This window comes from Bicyclus anynana, chromosome 12 (genome assembly GCF_947172395.1).
Source record: "Bicyclus anynana chromosome 12, ilBicAnyn1.1, whole genome shotgun sequence".
NCBI classification, from domain to species: Eukaryota; Metazoa; Arthropoda; class Insecta; order Lepidoptera; family Nymphalidae; genus Bicyclus; species Bicyclus anynana.
The window spans coordinates 3,958,022-3,982,920 of record NC_069094.1 but is presented as its reverse complement, the minus strand read 5'-3'; the positions used below and the strand labels follow the sequence as shown (position 1 = coordinate 3,982,920).

Here is a 24,899-nt window from a genome sequence, read left to right as displayed (position 1 = left end):
CTTATTACTAGGTAGTTAAAGTTCACAATTGCTAGTAAGTACCAGTAGATAGACTGAACAATAATTGATCTGCATTTGTAATTTGAAAGTGTATTTTTGGAATTTTAGAAGAACTGATTGATGTTTCTTCTATGTCATCATAAGATGCGCGCTACTACATATCTTGAGACAAGACAAATAACAAACATCTCAGTAGCTATTGGACGACAATATGATATTTTCCTTCACAAGATATTATGTTGTTGACGGGCCTACTGTTATTATTCCAAATCACCATACCCTAGCAATATGTTTGAGTATTTAAATGTGTCTTTTCCAAGTCAGCCTCTTTTTACGCCTATGTCTATCTCACTTGCGTATTTAAATAACGAATGAATCTAATGAGGTTAAGGTAATAATAACTTACATATCGTCGGTCTAGATGTGATAGCTCGTAAGTGCAAACTGACGAACTTTACAGGAGAGACAAGAAACATCTTTAAGGTATCAATAAAAGTCGTTTTTTAATTTAATTACTACATGATATTTACGGGCTACCACTGGAAAAGCTGTTTGAAGCTTTCTGCATCAAAATAAATTTTTACCAAAAATTGTTAGTTACGACGTATCACTTCTAGACCGACGATATACGAAGCATGTCTTTCTAGGTATCTCAAGTGATAGTAAGCCTGGGCTGGCGCTGCCTGGACTGCACAGTGTGCGAGGGCTGCGGCTCACGCGGCGACGAGCCGCTGCTCGTGCTGTGCGACGACTGCGACACGGCGTGGCACACGTACTGCGCGCGCCCCACGCTGCCCGACGTGCCGCGCGGCGCCTGGCGCTGCCCACGCTGCCGACGCTGCCTGGTCTGCGGCACGCGCGACACCGCGCTCTGGTGCGATAACTACACTGGTGAGCAACATTTCATGGGATACATACTGCGCGTGCCTCACCAGACATTTTACGCCACACCTTTTGGCTTGCGCTTTCACTCTATTCTTACCCTGAATTTTAGAGCCGTGATAGCCCAATAGATATGACCTCTGTGTCCGATTCTGGAAGGCGTAGGTTCCAATCCAGTCCAGAGCATGCATCTCCAACTTTTCAGTTGTGTGCATTTTAAGTAATTATTTTAAGTAACAAACAGTGAAGGAAAACATCGTGAGGAAACCTGCATACCAGAGAATTTTCTTAATTCTCTGCGTGTGTGAAGTCTGCCAATCCGCATTAGGCCAGCGTGGTGGACTATTGGCCTAACCCTTCTCATTCTGAGAGGAGACTCGAGTTCAGCATTGAGCCGAATATGGGTTGATAACGTGTCTCACCAGACATTTTACGCCACATCTTCTACCTTACGCTTTATTTTCACTCTATTCTTACCGTGAATTATAGTACTGTAACGATGTCTTGCTCTGCAGAATGCGCTCCGTGCGCGTCGCTGGTGATGTGCTGCGTGTGCACGGAGCCGTACTCGGACGGGGAGCTCATCATCCAGTGCACGGGCTGCTCGCGCTGGCTGCACGCCGCCTGCGACTCCATCCGCAGCGAGGCCGACGCCGAGACCTGCTGCCGAGCCGGGTGAGTGCGGAGAGAGTAGAGAGGCATGAGAGTGAGTGCACAGAATACTCGCATGGAGAGTTTATCATAATCCCTCTTTTTCCCTAGCACCCCTCATTGAATGTAGGTATCTCAGAATCACGTCTAATTGTGTATCGTCAAGACGAACGTACCCCCTCGTAAGCCACATCCTCATTTATTACTATCATGCATATATCGGCGGAGCATATTAAATCTTACTTCTGATAACGGATAAGCCGTAGTCTAAGAGCAGGTTCTAAGCTTTGCGTGTCAAGGATGGCAGATACACAAAGTAACACTATCAATCATCACCAAATCGATCATTTAACTTACTAATAAAATTCTACTTACTAACAACAATATTGATCAAGTACAGCGCTGATACTATCACATGTAAACCAGGGTTATCTATCATAGGGCAGGTAGCCATGCACGAGCGAGATCACGGGCTGGCAACCGCTGGTAACTGGGTTAAAGGTCGATCTTCAAATGGAAGACAACTATACATTCCGAGAACTCTATTACACTGAACTGCTCAACCAGCAGGCTACAGTGTGGCAGGATACACTATCAAGCGTATCATACGCCCGCCATATTGGTAGCAATGCTATTGGACGAGAGTCACGTGATCAATCTTTCACAGTCTTATTTATTTAAACAGTAAATAAGTAAAACCCAATTACATGAAAATCTGATTCTAATATTATCACAATAATTAACGTAGATTTTGCTAACCGTTCAAATAACTCACTCGGCGACACATACATAAATAAAACTCACATGACGTCAGGTACAAGTGCCTACTATGCCGCGGGCGGGACGTACCGCCGCCGCACCTAGCGCGCGCCATAGAAGCAGCCCGCCCGCCCACTCCACCTGCCGCGCGGCCGCGTCTCACCGCGCTGGCGCTGGGGCTGGCGGGCGAGTACTACGTGGACGACGTGTGCCTGTCGCAGCGCGGCGCGCACCACATGAAGCAGCTGGAGGCCGAGATGGGCATAACGCACACGAGGAGGAAGCGGAGATTCAAGAACGAGAACAATGAGAAGGATGCCGGTGAGTTCTGCTTTTTTTTTTTGTAATAATTATTATGGAGCTATGGATATATTGGATTTTAACGGACCGATTGAGGTTAATTGGTTCAGGTCTAGCTGGTGGGACGCTTTGGCTGTGGCTAGTTACCACCCTACCGACAAAGACGTACCTCCAAGCGATTTAGCGTTCCGGCATGACGTAGTGTAGAAACCGAAAGGGGTGTGGATTTCATCCTCCTCCTTACAAGTTAGCCTGATTCCATCTTAGATTGCATCATCAGTTGCCATTAGGTGAGATTGTAGTCAAGGGCTAACTTGTAAAGAAAAAAAAAAGCTGAGCTAGCGTAGCGGATATGACTCTGTCTTCGATTCGGAGGACTTAGGAACGAATCTGGTCCAGGGCATGCACCTCCAAATTAAATGACACGGGAAGGAAAAACATCGTGAGGAAACCTGCATACCTACTTAAGAATTTTCTTAATTCTCTAAATGAGTGATGTGTGTCAATTCGCATTGGGCCGCGGTGGTGGACTATTAGCCTAACTCCTCCCATTCTGGGGCCTAGTTCGGACTACTTTAGTATTTTAGTCGAATACGAACGATTTTAGAGCGGTAAATCCAAAAATTGTTCATACTCGACTAAAATACTAAAGTAGACTGTATGGCCTCTGAGAGGAGCTTTGTGCTCAACAGTGAGCAGAACATGGGTTGTTAATGATGATGATGAATTATTATCAACCTATTTGAATGGCTTACTACAAGGCCAGGGTGTCTCCTTCCTATATGAGAGCAGATAAGGGAATAAAACCCACCACGCCGCTCTAATGTAGGCGGAATTAGGGTCATCATTTATCATCATCATGACCTCTGTCTTCGATTCGGAGGGCGTAGGTTCGAATCTGGTCCGGGACATGCATCTCCAACTTTTCAGTTACGTGCATTTTAAGAAATTAAATATCACCTGTCTCAAATGATGAAGGAAAAACATCTTGAGGAAACCTGAATACCTAAGAATTTTCTTAATTTTTTTATATGTCTGCATTGGGCCAGGGTGGTGGACTATTAGCCTAACCCCTCTCATTCTGAGAGGAGATTCGTGCTCAACAGTGTGCCGAATATGGGTTGTTAATGATGATGATGATGATAATAATAATGAATTATTATCAGCCTATTTTAATCGCTCACTACAGGTCCAGGGTTCCTTCTTTCTTATAGGAAGCACCCTGGTTTATTTTTACTGACTTTTACTCTTTTTTGTCGCATTATACATTAAACAAGCACATAATTACAGAGTTAATTGTTGCAAAATTTAAGTAACCAAATAAATTAAAATATATTAGTGAAAAAATGGTTCAGTGTAGTGTTTCGTGGTGTGAAAATAATCGAATATCTTTTGACTGACAATGGCACGCCATTCTTGCTCAGTCTCAGTCAGTTTTTCACCAGGTCATTTGACACCATTCTATCATAGATATTAGTTAAGATCGAGTATCTAACATGAATTTTTGTGTGTTGGACGCTGGCTATTGGATATAGAAATAATGGCATCTATTGAAACAGTGGTTCAGAATGCAGAAGGCGAGCTGGGCGACGACTCCAAGCCCGACAGCACCGCCGAAGTCAAAGAGGAGCCGGGTGGGTATAACTTTATAATTACTAGCAGAAGCTGCGCAGTTTTATACGCGTGGTTCCCGTTCCCGTAGGAATACTGAGATAAAATATGACACTCAAATAGATCTTCCCAACAGTGAAACCCTTCAGCTTTATAATATTAGTATAGATATGCTTCGGAAACTATTAGACCGATTTTAAAAATTCTTTTACTAATAGAAAGGTACATTATCATTATTTAAGATAGGTTTTTCTTTAACAATCTTTATTCTAAATTATAGTCAAAATTGGTTTAATATTTGCGGTGTGAAGGAGTAACAAACATACACACTTACACAAATTTTCGCCTTTTTAAAAGTGTAAAAAGTTTAAGAATTAAATAATATATAAGATAAATATTTAAAAAGTGTAAAAAAAAATACAAGTTTGGACAAGTGATATTTAAGAAATTAAATGTCTCAAATGGTGCCGGAAAACATCGTGAGGAAACCTGCATACAAGAGAATTTTCTTAATTATTTGCGTGTATGAAGTCTGCCAATCCGCATTGGGCCAGCGTGGTGGACTATTGGCCTAACCCACCTCATTTAGAGAGGAGACTCGAGCTCAGCAGTGAGCCGAATATGGGTTGATAATGAATATAAGTGTGTTACTCAGGTCTGACACCAACAAGTAATCTAAAAGAGGGAATCCTCTGGAACATCGCCAACGACGGGCCGGTGCCCGAAGGCTTCACCATATACACCACAGACTCCGGGCTGACTGTGCTGAGACGTAAGCGACAGAGGAATCTGAACAAGCTCGGCATCGGCGGCTTTGTGGTGCGACAGAGACAGAACACCAAAGCTCAGGCGGACGACGAGAAAGAGGGAGACGGGACACAGGGCTCTAGTGGTAAGTGATTGTACAATTTATGACAATTTTGGACAATAACTACTACTGTTAAGTAGTGTTTTAGTAAAGCTTTCTTTATGTTATTAAGTTTGTACCGTAGGCATGAAAAACAATTTAAAACTTTTCTTTTCATTCTCTACAAGTTACTCCTTGACTACAATCCTGATGGTAAGTGGTGATGCAATCTAAGATGGGAGCGGACTAACTTGTTAGGTGTTGAAAGAAAATCCACAGTTCTTTCGGTTTCGACGAGACATCGACGAGTTCGTACCAGGACATTAAATCGGTTGGCGTTTGCCACCACTAGTAATTAGCCACGGCCGAAACCTCCCACCAGCCAGACCTGAACCAATTAAGAAAATCTCAATGCTACGCATACCACTGCGTCAAGGAGGCCGTCAAAACTTTGAGTCTCTAACAAAGAGCTGGCACAAAGGTAAGTGTCTGACAATGCGAAAAAGAAAGACGAAACGAATATAACTGGCTTGCTTTCTATGAGAGAAAAACACGCCACACGGCTTACAACTATAGCAAAAAGTGTCGTTACAACTTTTGGTCTTAATTTTTCTCGTCTAACCCCCTTTTGCAACGCGCTATAAGGAACTTCGTTCTAAAAAGATCCATTTTGCTTAAAGTTTCAGGACTGACATATATCATAATATAATTAATCTAATATACTGTTGTTTATATAGATTCTCCGAGCAACAAACGTAAGCCGCGCCGCAAGCCGCGTTCGAAGCTGATGGAACAGTTCCCGTCCTACATGCAGGAGGCGTTCTTCGGCAAAGAGCTGCTCGAGCCGTCTAAACCCGCTGTTACTTCCACTGGTGAGTGTTTATTTTTTTTTATATATATGCCTTGCGGGCAATCAAGATTTAAACCCAATCTAGAATATTCGCGAAGTACTTCAACTCAACAACAACAAAATAATTTTAAAATATATTGAGTTATAGCAAGCGGAGTTTTTTGAAAAACTGTCTGTTGAATGTGGTCATTGTAACACTAGTACACCCTTTATTATTTTTATCATGAAGTTAGAATTGAAACTTATTTACAACATACTTTTCACACACTCTAGACGCAAACACTACCACCACGTAAACAGGTGGCATAGTGGGGATATAGCATAGTGGGTGAATATTTTGTTTGTTGACATCCGGTTCTAAGAAAATAAATCTCTGAAACGTGCGTTGTTGCTTGTAAGTTAAGGGAAACTACTTGGTAAAATTATATCTTCGAATGAAGCGACTCACATAATTATGATAGAACTTCACTTACAGGTAAGTTCGTTTAATCATTATTTATTTTTATCATGAAGTTAGAATTGAAACTTATTTACAGCATACTTTTCACTCGTTAGACGTAAAGTTCATTGACACAATTGTAAAGCCAAACCCGCTGTACAATTTTTATCAACAAACGTGAATAATAAATTTTTATTCACTTGCTCCTAAATTAATGAAAATAAATTTGATTTGGCGTGATAGTCCAGTGGACACGACCTCTGCCTTCGATTGGGAGGGGATAGGTTCGAATGTATGTGTCTGTGCGAGCGTGCGTGTGCGCTCGTGCAGATGTATGTTGTACACAATTTAAGACGATAAAGTCCAGTACCTGTGTGTGTAGGTGCAGGAGGTATGTTGGAGGGCGAGGTCGCGCGCGGCGCTACTCCGGAGGGCTACCGCGAGCTGCGAGACTTCGACAATTCGGACAGCGACGGCGAGGACGTGCTCTCCGCGCTCTACTCCGTCAACGACCACGACAACAGCGTGTTCATCACTCTCAACACTGTAAGATGCTAGTATAGATCGTTTGCGTTGGTTGCGGTAAAATTTAGAAACGGTTTGACTGATTTGGGTGTAGTGGAGGATTTCCCATACCTTCAAAGTGTTGATAAGTCCAATTATAGGAGCCGAACTGCATAACAATTTTTTTTTTATGTTTCCATACAAAGTAATTAAAATAATTTTGACTATCCTACATGGATAGTCGAAATTATTTTAAAATACGTAATCGTAGTGGTAAGACTGTCGATATCGACGAGATATTAATATATCTATACTAATATTATAAAGCTGAAGAGTTTGTTTGTTTGTTTGTTTGTTTGTTTAAACGCGCTAATCTCAGGAACTACTGGTCCGATTAGAAAAATTCTTTCAGTGTTAGATAGCTCATATATCGAGGAAGGCTATAGGCTATATATTATCCCCGTATCCCTACGGGAACGGGTACCACGCAGGTGAAACCGCGCGGCGTCAGCTAGTAATAGAATAAGTTTGGTTAGGTCATAATATAAGGATGCGATACAAAGGACAAAATTTAAGATCTATTTACAAAAGAAATATTTTTAATTTTCCTTAAATAATGTAACCCTTGAGTTAAGAGTCTATTATTATATTAGAGTCTATTATTATATTTCTATACACTTCAAATGATACGTTATTGATGATCTTTTCTCTGTTCCGTGCAATGAAATATTACAGTAACCACTAACAAACTTAAATATTTATACAGGAAGAGAGTGACATCTTGCAATCATTGAGGCCTAAGGAGGAGAAAGACGATGGGAACTCCTTATTGGACGCCACAAAGATAAAGACTGAAGCATCGGAGGAGTGCCAGCTGAGGCACACGGAGGACTCGACCGCGCTGAAGAACGCCCTCTTGGGCCCGCCGCCGGCTGACGGCGACGCCGCGCCCGTTGATGCGCCTCTACACACTCCCAAACAAGAAAACATCAGTGCTGGTGAGGGACCAACTAGTTCTGAGCAACTACATGGCGGCTCTTTATCTAAATATATAAAAGCGGAAGTTAACTCTTCACGATATATCGAAAACCGCTTGAGGCCCAAAGACAAAATGCCAAGGCCAACGTTAAAACAGTGCTATATTCTGAGCTGAGTGCAATAATACCAATGAATTAACTAAAAAAAAAAAAAATCAAAAATCAGTTCCTAAAATAATATGAGTGTCACATCTGAGACATAACTATCTTACTAACTACTTATTACGTCGAGTTCCGTCAAATGGTTTAAGCTGTATTGCTAAAGAATAACCATACAAATATAAAATTAAATTGTCAACTAAGGCTTTTTACTCATTAGTTCGTTGCGATACGATGTGTCATCGCAGCATCTACCATTCCATGCGTGTGTCGGAAAACGGGTCTACATCAGTAGCAAATTTAAAGGGCAAAACACTATTATTGAATGAAAGTCTGTCAGGTCTAATAATTCCCACCAAGAATGGCAGAGAATAACCTTAAGTCCCTAACTTGTGACCGAGGGATGTAGGGTTAAAGACGTCTTTTAGAACAAGTTAACACTCCCCTTCTCCACCAGTCTCCCCTTCTTCTCCAGTTATTCTCCCCGCCTATCCCAAAATAATCCATGAAGGATTATCCAACAAAAAGTGTGGAGGTCACAACAAGAATGAGCTAGGCCGCGCGATCGGTCTCCCACTATTACCCACCTAACTCACGAAATAAATCAAATGATGAATGAAATGTTCCGCACCGATAGAATGACTTACTCGCGCCGACACGAGCGTCGTAGCGCGTTGATCCGTTGCTACGACGCAATATAAAACGCTGATCGCCCTGATGTAAATATCGCCAACATATTGTCTGATACACAGAAACAAGCGTGGGCTCGCAGTCTTCGCGCATCTCACCAAAGGACGAGCTGTCTCTGCTGGGAGTGAGCCTGGACGCGATGGTGCGCGACTCGCTGCCCGACATGGACAGCAACGACGTCGACGAGATATTCAAGGGCGTGCTCACGGATGACTCGCAGGTACCCTCGCTACACCTATTCACATAGACTAAGTAGAGATGTAACACTTGAGGCAAAGGTATTTGTTGCGAAGGCCTCTAGTGGAAGTATGAAGTAAAATGAGAAACAGCAGTCATAAATGAATTGAAAATCACTAACTTTTTGCGGGTATTTAAAGAAACAAATAGTTTTTGATTTGTGGCAATGTTATATTATATGTTATGTTGTACTTTGAGTGAATTCACAAAGGCTGCCCAGTGGGCTATTTGTTATAGTACCTAGGTAAAATAAGTTTTTTGATTTTTTATTGTTTTAGTTTTTTGTTACTTGTAAATTGTGTATTGCTACACTAGTGAATTGGGGATGACCTGTAATGCTAGTGTAAGTTTGCAAATAAATAAATAAATAAAAATATTTAAGGGTTGGGCAGGGTTCGTGCCTTGAAGAAATTGATTAAAAATGTCCTCACGTTACGTAGTTAATATATGTAATTTTCAATTGATTCTTGCGTGTTCTGTCCAGGAATCTCAAGAATCGACAGTATCGTACGTGAACTCGATGACCGGGACCCCATACTCTCAACGGCAGCAGCTACAGAGCCCCATGGAATACGCATCACCTTATCATTCCGAGTTTGGCAGTGGGTCAGTTGTGTTACATTACCTATACCTAAACTAGCCGTATTTATTGCATTTTTCTTAATATGCACAGTTAAGTGCTTTCTAGACTTTCTCATATTCGTACAAATTTGTTGTTTATGTTTTGATGAAACTTTTTTAACCGACTTCAAAAAGAAGGAGGTTCTCAATTTAACTTGGCAACCTATTTGCAATGTGTCACTGTGAATATTATCTTTATTTGTTACCACTAATAAATAACAGATGAGGGTATATATTTCTAATGCCAGATTTTAGAACAGAGTGAACTCGAAAACAATATTTCAACGCGCAGAATCTATAGGGGGTTATCTGTGTTTTTAAGACTAAGCATCGTATTGTAATGTTACGCGATAATTGATAAGTGGGATATGATAGCCCAGTGGATATGACCTCTGCCTTCGATTCGGAGGGCGTAGTTTCGAATCCGGTCCGGGGCACGTACCTCCAACTTTTCAGTTGTGTGTGAAGTCTGCTAATCCACATTGAGCCAGCATGGTGGACTAAAAGCTAACCCCTCTCATTCTGAGAGAAGACTCAATAGTGAGTCGAATATGGGTTGTTAAAGTGTTTTTCAGATAGCATGAGTACAGTGACAGTCGACTGTGACGTTCATAATACGCACTATTATCGTGAATCGCGGCAAACTTTCAAGAGTAAAACGAACTGTAATGATGATTGTACCGTTACAGCAGCGCCCTCAGTCCTCTGTACGGCGAGTGCAGCGGTGGGTCCGGCGCGAGCGCGGGCGCGGGCGCGTGGAGCGACCAGCCCGCGCCTCCGCCCTCCTACAACCAGCGCAGTGCGGACAAGATGCGCGCTGACGAGAGTGAGTAACCCATTTTTAATCACCCTTCATCAGTAACCCATTCTAATTACCCTTTACAGTGTCACTTTGGGACAAGTTTTTGAACAGTGCGTTTTGCTAACGGTGACCTATGTTACGAGACTTGGTAGCTAAGAACTCATAAGAAGGCCCAGAACCACTCTGAGCATGATGAAACGAGCTTTGCTTGGAGATTCTCTGCGTGGTTGAATCAGAAATGAGAAAATCAGGAAACTAAAGTAAACAACATAACTCAGTCGCGAAGTTGAAGTGGCAATGGGCTTGGTACGTGATTCGAGTTGGGCGACCCTCTATGAGGTGAATTGACAACATCAAACGAGTCACAGGGTGTTTCTGGATGCAGGCGGCTCAGGATCGTGATGTTTGGAAGTCCATACAAAAGGCTCAAGTTCCGTAGTGGATGTCCATCGGCTGAGGGACTGCTGGCATTGGCACATTTACATTATCATTAAATCCTAAAAATATTAAAATATGATTAAACACTTTTTTCTGATACTTATTATAAATCTATACTAATATTATAAAGCTGAAAAGTTTGTTTGTTTGGTTGAACGCGCTAATCTTAGGTACTACTGATCCGATTTGAAAAATTCTTTCGGTGTTGGATAGTCCATATATCGAGGAAGGTTATAGGCATATATATTATCTCCGTATTTCTACTTGAACGGGAACCACACGGGTGAAACCGACTTGAAAATAAAATTTAAATTCCTTAAAAGAGACCATTAATGCCCAAATCACGGTGCACAGGTCTAGGTTCAGCGGCCACAATATCAGCAGTGCTATACGCCAACACCAACCACCCGGAATGGAAAACAGAGTTCCCCAATTGGGTCGACCGGTGCAAGCAGATACTGAAGAAATGGCGGGCCCTGCCCTCCGAACAGAAGGCGCCGTACCTCCAACGCGCGAGGGACAACCGCAGCGCAATCCGCATGAAGAAAGCTCAGCAGGTATGTCCTCGGCCTTAGACTTCCATACGTGTGTGCTAACCATTACTCACTGTGTTGTACTCACTCGTGTGCCCACCTAGTCCGCGCGTCCACCACGGCTTGTGTTGGGCGTGGTTTACACTGTGCGTACTGTCCGCTGCGGCACGAGCGTTGCTTCAGTAATGATTTTCTCATACAATTACAAAAAACCATCTTTATTTTAGGTTCCAATTAAAAATTTGTGTTTTAGAAATCAACAATTTATTTATCGGCATTGTCTCATTTGAGAATTTTTAGTTCAGTCAAATTAATTCTTGAAATATAAGTAAGATTATGTTCAGAATACTATTATAAACAAATTGTTCAAAGTCCCCATCAATCCCCTTTGTGTTAATATTTTATTGATGGTGAAAGTTTGCAAAAATAGGTTTTTCGCGTACAGTTAAACAGTGAGTTTTGCAGCAAAAATAGTTGGGACAAAAATTATAGATTATCCGATTCCCTACAAAAAATGTATCTGCACTTTTTTCATAAGTATTTCCGTGATACAGCGGTTGAAAGAACTGTAAATATTATTCATATTATTCTGTATTACATGACAGTATTTTTTTATATTTTTAATTGCAATTTAATTTGAAGTAAATATTCATCTTTATATATAAGACATCAAGACGTTATGCAGTCTTTACTTAGTGATATCAAGTAAAGTTTGACGCTGATATTCCGCAGTTGACAGTACGCCTGGTGTGCACTACGCCTTGTCCTCGTCCAATCCGTTACTAACACTACTTGATATACAAAAGAATTTAATAATATAAGTAATCATGGAAGGTTTTAGTGTTGGAAGAGTGATGTGACATGCTAGTCTATTACAATATTGTCTACTGTTTTATTCATCAGACTTAGCAAATTATAGACTATTTTTTAGACTAATTTATTGGGAATATTCTAGTGTTTGTGTGTGAAGAGGGTTCGTAAAAGCTGCTAATTATAAAGGCTTTTGTTTTGCGTCAAATAGAGCGAGCTGTAGTTCCTGTTGCTTGTTGTAACACAGCACAGCTGTAAATAAAGCGTAGTTTTGTTACACCAAATACAGTTTTACATACATTGGGTATATTTACAAAATTTAATTATAACAGATATTCAAAAGATTGTTATTATTGCAAAATATTTTGTAATTTATTTAATCATTTTAGATAATCTAAATTTCAAGCAGACTAAAACTAGTGCTGAAATCTATTGAAATAAAATTTGATTTGGTATTCTAGTCTCATTTTGTACTGTTTAACTAATTAGTTTAAAATGTATAGATGTTAAAATATCAATTGTAATGGATCACTAACATATTCTTAATAAGTTTTTAAGATAATAAAATACTAGTATAATAAAATGTTTAAGTTTGTGTATCACATTTTACTTAGGATTCTACGATGACCGTCATTGAATGTAATACAAAATTCAACTTTATCACTGCACCTAATGAGTAGTGCTCGCTAATTTTATAGTAGGAGAATTGTATAACAGCTCGAGGTCGTCATGGTAGGAATCTATGTAAGGAGACTGTCGGTCGCCCATTTGGATTCGATCGCTGGGTATATGAGTAAGCACTAAGCGTTGGTTGGCGCGGCAGAGCACGAGCGGCCCGGCGAGCGCGGGAGCCGGCGGCGCCGAGGACGGCGCGCGCTCCCCGGCCACGCCCACGCCCACCGCGTCGGCGCCCACCACGCCCAGCCCCCTCGCCGCGCCCCCCGCGCCCCCCACGCCCACGCTCCCGGCGCCCGCCGCGAGCGCGCCCACGGTCGGCCCCGGCGGCACGGTTCGCGCGCCCAACGTGACGGTGACGGCGGGCGGGCTCCTGGAGGCGGACGCGCACATCCGCGTGCTCACCCCCTCCGAGATCATGCGCACGCTGCCGCGCCTCGCGCCTCCCCCCGCGCACCTCGCGCACCTCGCCCACCTCGCGCACCTCCCGCACCTCGCGCACCTCGCCACCACGCGCCACACGGTACTCGCTCAGGCGCTCGCATATGCACGCGTAGCACACACACACACACTACACACACCACACGCGCGCCCTACCCTACACACTTCACACTATGAATAGGAATTTACTATGATTTTCATGATATCTATTTAGTGTTAGTCTAACATGCGGCATAAGAAATATATACCCTCATCTGTTATTTTATTCATCATTGATAAGAAATAAATGATAGGTAATATTTACAGTGTCAACAAATAGATTGCTTAGTTAGTCAGACATGTTTTTCATACAAAATTGAGGAAACCAATAACCAAATCAAAGGCAACTTAATACAATTAAGCATAAAAAAGCTTTCATTTGACATATTATATGACTAAATGACTGATGAGGGTATATAACAACCCCACAGTTGCACTATGAATGCAAGAAACATTGTCGTTTTCAATTCTTTTTGGTGTAGTGTACGATTATTTTAATTAACCTTTGAGGAAAGTAGGTTAAATAAATTTAAATTAAATAAAAAATATCGTTTAATACTATCCGGCCGCAATTTAACTAGGCAACTTATTTGCAATGTGTCAATGTGAATATTATGTATCATTTATTTCTTATCCCAAATGAATAACAGATGAGGGTATATATTTCTTATGGCGGATCTCGTACTATGTATTTTTATATCTAATACTCATAAATATTGAAATATTGAATCTCTTGAAATATTGTAATTGGCGTTTTTAGTTTTATAGTCACACAACACAATACATAAATAGTTTATCGACATATGTAACTCCACAATCCTACACGACACGCTACCGACCGGTGCGATACATGTCCAGTGTGTATGCGAGAAGCTTTTCGGACATTGTTGGGTGATCGCGCGCTGCACTCGCGGTCCTCTGCGCTTACTGAATTCATTTAAACTCAAGTCGTCACCCAACAAACTTTGGCTGTTCAATGGCGTTGTAAGCTGTGTGATTATTTTTTTTAAATTTTCTTTTAGCTTTTTTTTTTCTCGAGGACACAAATCACGAAACGCCTCCCGGACTCGCGTCCTCTGTATCCGTAACGTTGTTTATTTTTCATTTTCGCTTTGTCTTGGTAGAGTTGGCTTTAACATGTCTTTGGTGGCTGGTACTGGATGGTGTGCTAACAAATTCTAACTTTGTTTCCTAATTAATTGACGATTTAGTTGCGTTATTATGCTCATAAGGTTTTATAAGTTAGCCCTTAAGTTTGCAGGTAACAGCGTAACAAAAATTTATACGACTAATGAGCGATTTGCATTTATTAATGAATATATCTCTATATAATTCCTACTCTGCACTGTAAATAAAAGGCATCATAATACTATATCACTTATATAATGTTCGATCAATATTTATTTTGCAGTAAAATATTAAATTTTTATAACAAAATCATCCATTAACAAAGAGCACATGAATTGTAATTTATATCATAAACACAAATTAATAGCGGATGCAATTTTATGGTTGATGAAAAATAACTCCAGCATGATAATATATTATATTTTTCAAAATTTATAAATCAAATAACACATAATAAACAATATTTAACTCCATTGAAAAGGTGGATATGAACTAGCAAAACTTATACAAATGATTTATAGAAAATTGTAAAGTTTTCAAAGATATTTATATATCAAACGATTTAGATTTATATGTATTTGCATGTAATTTATAATAACGAAGTTTATATAATATATTGAAAGAATTGGCACGTTTGTTGATGTAGTTTTTGATTTTAAAAAAATCTCACATATCTCAACAAATCTACGGTCTAAAAACGGAGATAAATTGGACCTTGGAGCCGAACATGAGCTACCTTTTGTAGCGAAAATATAAATCAATGGGGGTGACAGATTGAATAAAAGTTCTTTATTTTTTTAGGTGAATTTATGATAAATGGTGCATTACATGACATAATACAAGGGGGATCCAAAAATATCTGGAATTTCGTCATAACTTCTTGATTTTTTAAAATATTTTAACCATATTTTGATGACCTTCAAAGTAAACTCCTGCCACCACAATGCACTTTTGAAAATCTTCGTCCTATTGGTCAAACTTTTTTTTAAATTCACTTAATGGGATTATCTTTAGGCCATCCAGCGATTTTTTTGTTATTCACCACAGTCGTAAAACACATTCTTCTCATTCCTCATTTTATATATCTCTTCATCCTCATTAATCACCCTGAAAAATCAGGGCTTCTTTGTTTTTTTTTTGAGACTCCAACGTGCCTGAAACCAACACTTCCTTTGTTCACCTGGGAGAAGCTGAGGCTGCTATTCAACTTCCCAAAATTATAAAATCCCCTAATTTGAACTTGATGACATTCCAAACATCCAATATCGACGTTTTCGTCATTTCTTGAAGTTGTCTGCCGTCCTGGACAGAATTTGGTCGACGGTCGAATAGACATTTCTCCATTTTTAAAACACGGTGCAACTCTGTAAACTCTGGTTTTACTTACGGCAGGCCGGAATCCCCTACAAGAACAAAAACCATCACTTCGCCGAAATGAAAAAAGTCATTTGTCTAAAAAATTTCCCATGTTCGAACCGATGCCCTTACAACAACAGAATTGCGAGAAATACTTGGTCGAAAATGACTTGACTTTGACAATGACTTTCTACACTCCCCGTACAATTACCGTTACTTTATGGTCGATTAATGTAAAACAAGAACTTTTTGAATTCCTCTTCCTTAAAAATATTAAACAGTCATTGTTAATTGTCTGTTAAATATAACACATTCATAACAATAATTTGGAAAATTTCACCCCTATGAGATTAATTTTCAATGAAACTATTATTCTTTAAATTGAACTAGACTTTAAAAAAAAAATCAAAAAATCATTTATTTCAAGTAGGCTCAGTTTACAAGCACTTTTGACACGTCAGTTGACTATTTGTAAAGATTCTACCACCGGTTCGGAAGGCAGGTCCTGCTGAGAAGATACCGGATTTATATTTAATGCAATGGCGTTAAAAAAGGGATGAAACTCAAAGTGACGTTCTAACTGATGAAGTTGTCGAATTCGAATTGAAGTTACCTCAACACTTAATATCAGAACGTAAGATTTGATGAGATCTGGGGATGCTGTATATTGTCATTTATTACTGAGAATGTTAAGTACTTTTTGTTTTGCGATAAAACTTTTAAATGAATCGTAAGAAAGCCGCGTAGTTAAATGCTTTGAATATACAAACGCGTATTTTGCGGCCAAAGTAAAATGAACTTTAATATGATAGGAGCAAGAGCGAGCGTGCAGTCAACAGAGAACCGCACGCGAAGCTGAACAAGAGCGGCAGTGGAAGCAGTTGCAGCAAATGCGTCAGCAGCAAACGCAACAGCAGCAGCAGATCATACACGACCAGAGGATCCAAGGTATCTTTGTGAATATAATCACTATAGAAACTGGAGGATCCAAAGTATCTTACTGATTATACATTACTACAGGATCCAAAGAATCTTTAAGGTCTATTTAATACATTACTAAAACATTTAAAGCGTCTTAATGGTTCAAATTTGCTTCAACCTTGGATTTAGTTTTAAAACCCACATCACTAGGCAAGTCAATTCAATCTTATTGTTTAACACAAAAGACTTTAAATCCGAGAGAAAAACAACATATTTTATTCAATCATTTATGTATTAAATTGAACTGATCTGCAAAGCTTTTACGGTCGCTTAAACTTTTCGATTACTATAATGAGGTTCCATTAAAGAGCCTACAGAAATAACATAATCAGATAAAAATGTTGGCCGACACGGGATGGAAAAAAACGAGCACACGAAAGTTTAAGCAATATCAACAACCGCTCGTTTTAAATTGACGTCGATTGACCGTATTCTACAGTACGCATTTTTTTTTCAATTGATTCTGGGGCATTCAAGAGAAGATAGCTAAGGGCATTAAGTTTCCTTAATCCGTCACTGCTTTGTGCTCGATATGTGAGCGTGTATTCACTCCCCAAGCAGCGATGCAGCGTATCCGCGGGCCCGACGGCAGCAGCCCGCCCGGCGCCGGCAGCGCGCCCTCCCCCGCGCCCGCCGACGCGCCCCGCGCGCCCTTCCCCGCGCAGCGCTTCCCGCTGTACGCCACCAACGAGGACATCAACCGCCAGCTGCGCGACCTGCTGCAGCGGCACCCGCACCCCGACAAGCTGTGGCCGCCCCAGCGCGATACAGGTAACCACGTGTTACGTGTTCCTCGAGTACGGGTGGTATATATTATTATCTATACTAATCTATCGTCGTCATCAACCCATATTCGGCTCACTGCTGAGTTCAGGATGAGAGGGATAAGGCCAATAGTCCACCACGCTGGCCCAATGCGGATTGGCAGACTTCACACACGAAGAGAATTAAGATAATTCTCTGGTATGCAGGTTACCTCACGATGTTTTCCTTCACCGATTGAGACACGTGATATTTAATTTCTTAAAATGCACACGACTGAAAAGTTTGAGGTGCATGCCCCTGACCGGATTCGAGCCCACACCCTCCGGAATCGGAGGTCGAGATCATATCCACTGGGCTATCACGGCTCTCAGATACTCTTCAGCTTTATAATATTAGTATATATACTAATCTATACTAATATTATAAAGCTGAAGAGTTTGTTTGGTTGAACGCGCTAATCTCAGGAACTACTGGTCCGATTTGAAAAAATATTTCAGTGTTAGATAGCCCATTTATCGAGGAAGGCTATAGGCCTATATTATACCCATATTCCTACAGGAACAGAAACCATGCGGGTGAAACCGCGCGGCGGTAGCTAGTTTTATTATAAAAAAATTCTGAAATATAACGTGTCGGGTAGCAACGACAGTGATATTAATTGATTATGAAACACGGCTAAAACTCACGTGATATTACGTCGGAGTATGCCCGACTAGTTTCGAACCCATACGGGGCCCTTAGTCATGAGCTGGTTCTTGCATCGCGGCACGATCCAAACTGCAAGAACCAGCTCATGACTAAGGGCCCCGTATGGGTTCGAAACTAGTCGGGCATACTCCGACGTAATATCACGTGAGTTTTAGCCGTGTTTCATAATCAATTAATATGAATAACACTCACGATAGTTTAAATTCTAAAACGACAGTGATTGTACCATTATATTGTGTTATAGAAAACACCCAAAGTCACAAGTCCCGGGACCTGCTCGAGGTGTTTCCTCTACCACAAAATGATGGTACAATCACTGTCGCTGCTACCCGTCACGTTATACACGGCCACAGTGGAGTCAGGTGACAGCTGCGCGACACAGCTCGCACAGCCCATAATCCTCATTTATTCGAACATCAGCTGTCTGAACTCTAAACTGAGATTTGAGTCTCGCTGTAGAAGACCTCGATAATATCTATTAAAAAAACTTTTTGCCCTCTCATGCTGTAGACTTATAAATGGCTCGGAAAGAAAGAGAGTTAAATTAGGATTAGTCCACCACGCTGGCCCAAAGCAGATTGGCAGATTTCACACACGCAGAGAATTAAGAAAATTCTCTGGTATGCAGGTTCCCTCACGATGTTTTCCTTCACCGTTTGAGACACGTAATATTTAATTTCTTAAAATGCACACAACTGAAAAGTTGGAGGTGCCCCGACCGGATTCGAACCGAGCCGAGGTCATATCCACTGGGCTATCACGGCTCAATCTATATAAATGATTTCTGTTTGTATTATAGTTCAATGAAACTAAATAAATAAATACTACATATAACTCGTAGAGAGGATGTATAGGTGTTAAATGTAAAGATGTACTGAGCAGAGCCCGGCGGCGACGACAGCGTGTCAGCGAGCGCGGGCGCAGAAGGCGGGTCGTTCCGCGCGCCGCCGCCCGTGGCGCTGCGGGCGCGCGCGCCGCTGCCGCACCAGATGCCCATGCAACATCGGCCCGACCACAGTGAGTGTACTATCAGTATAAAGTATATAGAAAGAAAGAAAGAAAGAAAAATGCGTTTATTTCAAAATTATACCACACATCACAATATCTCCAGTACACCATGACATCCAAGACAATACCCTGCGATGTGTGGCATAACCCAGAAAATGGCCCCAGCTCAGCATAATGCTACGTGACCATTTGAATTTGGACATATAGCGCTGATTTTCAGTTGGAACCACAGATTGGGTAACGCCACGAACACAGCCAACACAACCTTATAATCTAAACTAATACCTACAATGACATTAAACTGAAAAACAAACTTAATAATAAATAACCAAAAAGAACTAAAATGAGTTAAACTATAGACCTAATAAAAAATATTATACTATTATTTCAATACATGATTACATATATAATATTATAATAAATACATATGTACATACATCTTTAATGGATATATAGATATTTTACAAATATATTTTATTAATATATAGACTACAAGTCCTTGAAAAAAAATTACCTGCGTGTAATGAACCAACGTGATTAACGCTTAGAAGGCTGTTACTGTTCGGACGACTGTACTTGATTTCATGTACGGCTTTGTTATAGTGTTATAGATTATTAAAAATAAATGTCTAAAAACCTAGTGCCATACTAAAGTAGTGGTACCGAAAGTCAGTACAAATTTTTAATTTGTCGACAGTTGCAACATTGGTCATTTATTACTGTAGGGCATTTGTTCATTTATAAGCATTTTTTGTTTGTCTAAAAAATTCGTACACTGTACATGAATACATACAATAAAAGAGCGTGAAACATATCCAATATGTAATTTGTTGCAGTGATTATACAACACCGTCTCATCGGAGGCGACAACTCTCAAATACAACAAAACATCGCAAACGCGGCCGCACAACAGATGGCCGAGCAGAAGCAAATCGCTGCCTCTCAGGGGAATGGTATGACATTTAGAGATTAGGGTAGTTGACTTACATCAAAATTAATATGAAGAATATTCATTTCGTGTAGTAAATGGAATAAGGGTCTGAAATATATTGATATCAATTAATAAAAGTTAAGGATTCATTATAAAACTTAATTTAAATATCACCTATCGTCCATTTTGTGACGTCACTAACACATTTGATGTACTAAATCTCGAACTAATTGATAACTAATATTTTTGTCAAACGCTCCATTTGTATGGGATTTGTTTTAATGACGTCATGAAACAGCTGAAATACAGACTGTCATGGCCGACATGCGTTTTGGCTCGTATTGTCAAAAACGTATTTAAAAACTAAAATTTTCATGTAATCACGTCTCAAAAAAATATTTAAAAAAATCAGTCTAGTAGAACGATACTGAACTATTAAGTACCATTAAAAATAAAGTGACAACTAGCCTATTGCCTTTTGGAATCTTTGACAAAAATCATGTTTTTAATTGTTATTTTTAAAAGAACAGTTATTTCTCGTCACCTCATTATCTCCACAGTCGTTCTGCAAGTTGTATCAAGACATAATCAACTTGTTTTAAGCGTGGAGCATAGTAAAGGTTATATTCATACAATTTATTGTGCATTGTTGTTAAAAAGCGTCAATGCTATGAGTATACCGACATTATTATAAGTTACATAAATATGAGAAAGGGTGGGAAAGAAGACAAAATAAGTGTGGAAAGTAAGAGAAAAATAAATGAAATAATTATACAAATACAATATTTTGTTTACAGCTACTACTGATAAACAAGATAGTGGACATGATCAAGGGACGGACGAAATGGATATCGGCGATATGGACAAGCTTGAACAAGATACAGGCAACATTGGAGAGGTAATTTGGTGTTCACTAAATGTAAATTTTACCCTATATTTCGGTAAAATTGCAAAATTGGATTGAATAAAATATTAGTTTGTTTGTTGTTATTTACGACCATTTTAGGATCAAATTCAAAATACTTTTCGAAAAAGTTGTATTGATAAATTTCCGCTAAAAATAGTGTAATTCTTTACCTGGGTATTGCAGGCGTAGGTTGTTGTATAATCATTGTGTTTTACTCGTAGGTTGACATTCTAACGGGCCTGAGTGGTGAGGATGATGAGAAGCTTCTGGAGTCTCTGACGTCAGAGATAGGCGAGCAGTTCAACATACTGGAGTACGCGGACCCGGAGCTGGCGGCGCTGGGCGACGAGCACCTGCTGGACGGGCTCGACCTGCCGGACGACGTGGCCGACCGCGACCATCCGCACCAGAAACGCATTCCCGAGTGAGTAGCTGCTGGAGTGTGACGTCAGAGATAGGCAGCAGTTCAACATACTGGAGTACGCGGACCCGGATTTTCGTTTCTGTATTTGTATTTCCTGGTTTTTCTGTATTAGTAGTATGAATACTGAAAAGCATTACACATTTCTACCCTTTTTCAAATGTCACAAAAGTGGATAAAGTTTTTTATATTCAGTCTTTTTTGGATTTCTTTTTATCGTTTAATCTATATTTTTTTTTAACAAATTTATTGTTTGATCCAACAGAGACGACTCTGAGCAAAAAGGCGACAACAAGATGGACAGCGAACTACAGAAAGCCGTAAAGAACATAGAGTACGCCAAGATGACTGTGAAATCTGAACTCGGGGAGGTTAAATCGGAGATTCTAGAAGCAAAAACAGAAGTCCCTGTCTCCTCGAGCATGGGACAAATGTTCCAAGACAATGTCCAAAGAGTAATATCACAGAACCACCAAATTGCATTACATGTATGTATTTATAAACATTGCTATCATGTATATAATTTTAGTAATTTACAAAATGAGCAATTTAACTCTAGCAATACTATGACACATATGTGTCGGATTTAAATTCCGACTTCTGGCGTATTTCGAATTTTAAAATATTTTGTTTTAATTCAAGCTATCTATAATCTGCTAAATTCAGTTTAGTTATTTATATTCTTTGACAAAGTATACACTTGTAGGCACAAGTCGAATGCCCCTCAAGCGTGCAATGTGTTAGTTAGCAGCACAAATTAAAGAATAATAGCCAGATAGAATACAAATACAAACGCGAATACAAATTCAAAAACTAATACATTCTCGAGTCGAGAGAATACTACACTAAGCGTCACATCAGTAATTTTCAATATGATTCAAGAAAAATGGCGTCTTATATTTTTAAAAACTGTTCGCAAAAACTGAAAAAATATAAAAAGATGGAGTTATTTTAGTAGGTAGTTCTAGTTATTGATTATTAGTCTTTTATGATATTAATTTACGTAATTGTTGTTAGTGTTAAATCTTGAAATACAAATTATGAAAAATGTTTGATTATGGTATATAGCGTGATGATCATGATGTCAAGGAGATGCACGCGTGACGTGTGTTTTTTTATGGGCTTCACCACCTCCAGTGCGCAACTTGTGATGACTCATTCTATCATTCTCTATTCTGTGGTCAGCAGCAGTCCATGCAGACGGTGAAGGGCGAGGTGAAGGCGGAATGCGAAGACAGCAAGGAGAGCGAATGGCCGCGTCCCGTCTTCTCGCACATGTTCGGACTTCAGATACCTACTCAGGTGATATTACATTTTTATTTTCGTTTTATATTCTTGTTTTTTTTTCTTTTTACTTTAATAGCGCCCACGCGTGTAAGGAACCATGCCATAACTTTATAATAAGTAAGTCAGTCAGCTTTCAGTTTTTAATCAGCTTTTATTTTTTAAGTGCCACCACTTACAAGTAATTTGAATAATTTTGAAAAAAATCCTAAAAAAAGCATTGAAAAAAATTATTAAGATAAAATATTTTAAAAAATCGAAAAATAAAATATAAATTGGTCACCCTAGAGATATTTTTCATAACTATTCAAATTAGTTCTACATATTTATTAAAAGAAATTAGGTGATGTATTTACCATTTTCGTTTCATCCAATAATTACGGGATATATATGTACCTACTCGTATATAAATACATTTCTGTGAAAATGAAACATTGATAAACCTCATGTTTTTTTTTCATGTGTTTTTATTGGTTTGTGTTTCAGCAAAGTCAGCAGATCCGCGCCGGGCCGCAGGGCGTGGCGCAGCAAGTGTCGGCGCGCCCGCAGGGACAGATCATCAACCAGCATGTGCAGTTCACTCAGGTACAGCATGACACGACATCGATAACTATTGTAACTGATTAGTTAGCCTCTGGTAACGATATTACACGAAAGGCTGATAATGATAAATATTTTATGTTAATTTATGACAGAACCCCAGCGCGGCGGTGAGCGCGCTGAGCGCCAGCACGCAGAGCATCGTGAACGCGATGACGGCGCAGGTGCAGGCGGCGCTGGCGGCGGGCCGCTCCATCGCGCCCGGCACGCGGCTGCTGGGCGCGGACGGCGCCGTGGGCGTCGTGCGCCAGGATCGCTCCGTGGCGCTGGCCGCGCTGCCGCACTCCGGTCAGTGTGTTGACGACGTAGACAGGTTGCTCCATCGTGCCAGTCGCTCGTCTATGGGCGTGCGCCAGGCCTCTTAGACCATTAAACAGAAAGGACCTGCCTCGTAAACCGTTACCCCTCTGTCAAAGATCTAGAATCAATGATCTAACGCGTTTATAAAAACTGTTGCTATAGAATCGATGTTTCATTGTTGTAATCGTTATCGTCGTGTAAAGAGCTCCCTAAAAATGCCGGTTTATGTAGTTGAATGGCATAAAAAAATGGCCAAGAACTTGTAGTTTAGTAAAAGATGGAGTAACGTTTCATTTGTAAGTATTTCTACCATAATTTTATCAAATTTGTAATAAAAACGATTTCTAAAAAGAATCGATTCTTTTGTGTTGGTTAGTCTGTGTAAAAATTACGCGTATGTGTTATTGCGAGTCAATTATATAGTTGTGTGTAGTGTATGGACACAGAATATACATAATGGTGTTAAATGTTTTCGATGTGTGAGTTTACCTCGTCCCCTTCAAAAAATGACAGACTTTTTTGTTGGTGAATTTGGGTGCGAAACAGGTCCATTATTTTTAATGGTCTAAGCCAAGTCCCGTTTGTGGCACTTTCTATGCTGCCCGTACTCCGGTCGGTGTGGTCATTATTGTAGCCACGCGGATCGTCCCGCTTGGAACGTTCGGTTTTCCAATTGCCCCTGACACATCGTGCGGCGCATTACGCGACTGAAAGTTCTGCGCGCACAGAGGAAAACTCCATTACGCCACGACGGCGTTAGTTTCCGCGCCCAAATGTCACATTTACCATTTGGCGATGAATATTGTTTCAGAATTATTATTGGTTATCAAACAGAACTTAAATATAATATCAGTATAGCATCTCATCACAATTCTGCCATTTCTACCAGGCACCTTGAAAAGCAGAAAAATCTTTCACTGTATGTACGACTATATAAAAATTGTAAACCATAAGTTTTTCTGTTTCTGCAACTGTCTTGTTAACATTTGACAGCGCGCGGTATGGTGGCCGCGGCCCGACAGCTAGCGCCCACCTCGCTGCGACAGGACGCGCCGCTCGCCGTTTCCGCGCTTACTGGTAACTACATCTATTTTATTTTGACTAATATCTCAGACTAATTACATAAGGACTATCACACTATAGAATTCAGAAAGTAGATATCAATGGAAATCAGTCTACCGGGTCTACAACAGACCTGGTAGACTGATTTCCATTGATGTCCTAACCTAGGGGTTCCTCAAGGAT

The 24,899-nt window shown here is 40.2% G+C and overlaps 1 protein-coding gene across 9 annotated transcripts in view; it reads left to right on the top strand.

Moving 5' to 3' along the window:
* Positions 1 to 24,899, top strand: part of LOC112043441 (histone-lysine N-methyltransferase 2C) — a 62,627-nt gene that overhangs the window by 13,204 nt on the left and 24,524 nt on the right. For 4 of the 9 annotated variants that reach the window (XM_052884708.1, XM_052884707.1, XM_052884705.1 and 1 more), the window contains exons 15-38: positions 648 to 891; positions 1,398 to 1,557; positions 2,348 to 2,613; positions 4,128 to 4,226; positions 4,859 to 5,095; positions 5,788 to 5,922; positions 6,722 to 6,885; positions 7,610 to 7,841; positions 8,732 to 8,889; positions 9,391 to 9,512; positions 10,217 to 10,353; positions 11,122 to 11,324; positions 12,934 to 13,119; positions 16,562 to 16,697; positions 17,289 to 17,501; positions 19,086 to 19,220; positions 20,048 to 20,164; positions 20,940 to 21,040; positions 21,271 to 21,473; positions 21,736 to 21,958; positions 22,656 to 22,772; positions 23,241 to 23,339; positions 23,450 to 23,642; positions 24,648 to 24,731. In XM_052884708.1, coding sequence (XP_052740668.1) covers positions 648 to 891; positions 1,398 to 1,557; positions 2,348 to 2,613; positions 4,128 to 4,226; positions 4,859 to 5,095; positions 5,788 to 5,922; positions 6,722 to 6,885; positions 7,610 to 7,841; positions 8,732 to 8,889; positions 9,391 to 9,512; positions 10,217 to 10,353; positions 11,122 to 11,324; positions 12,934 to 13,119; positions 16,562 to 16,697; positions 17,289 to 17,501; positions 19,086 to 19,220; positions 20,048 to 20,164; positions 20,940 to 21,040; positions 21,271 to 21,473; positions 21,736 to 21,958; positions 22,656 to 22,772; positions 23,241 to 23,339; positions 23,450 to 23,642; positions 24,648 to 24,731 — 3,964 coding nt within the window. The remainder of the gene's footprint in view (positions 1 to 647; positions 892 to 1,397; positions 1,558 to 2,347; positions 2,614 to 4,127; positions 4,227 to 4,858; positions 5,096 to 5,787; positions 5,923 to 6,721; positions 6,886 to 7,609; positions 7,842 to 8,731; positions 8,890 to 9,390; positions 9,513 to 10,216; positions 10,354 to 11,121; positions 11,325 to 12,933; positions 13,120 to 16,561; positions 16,698 to 17,288; positions 17,502 to 19,085; positions 19,221 to 20,047; positions 20,165 to 20,939; positions 21,041 to 21,270; positions 21,474 to 21,735; positions 21,959 to 22,655; positions 22,773 to 23,240; positions 23,340 to 23,449; positions 23,643 to 24,647; positions 24,732 to 24,899) is intronic. The other 5 variants (XM_052884706.1, XM_052884704.1, XM_052884703.1 and 2 more) reach the window with 5 other exon arrangements.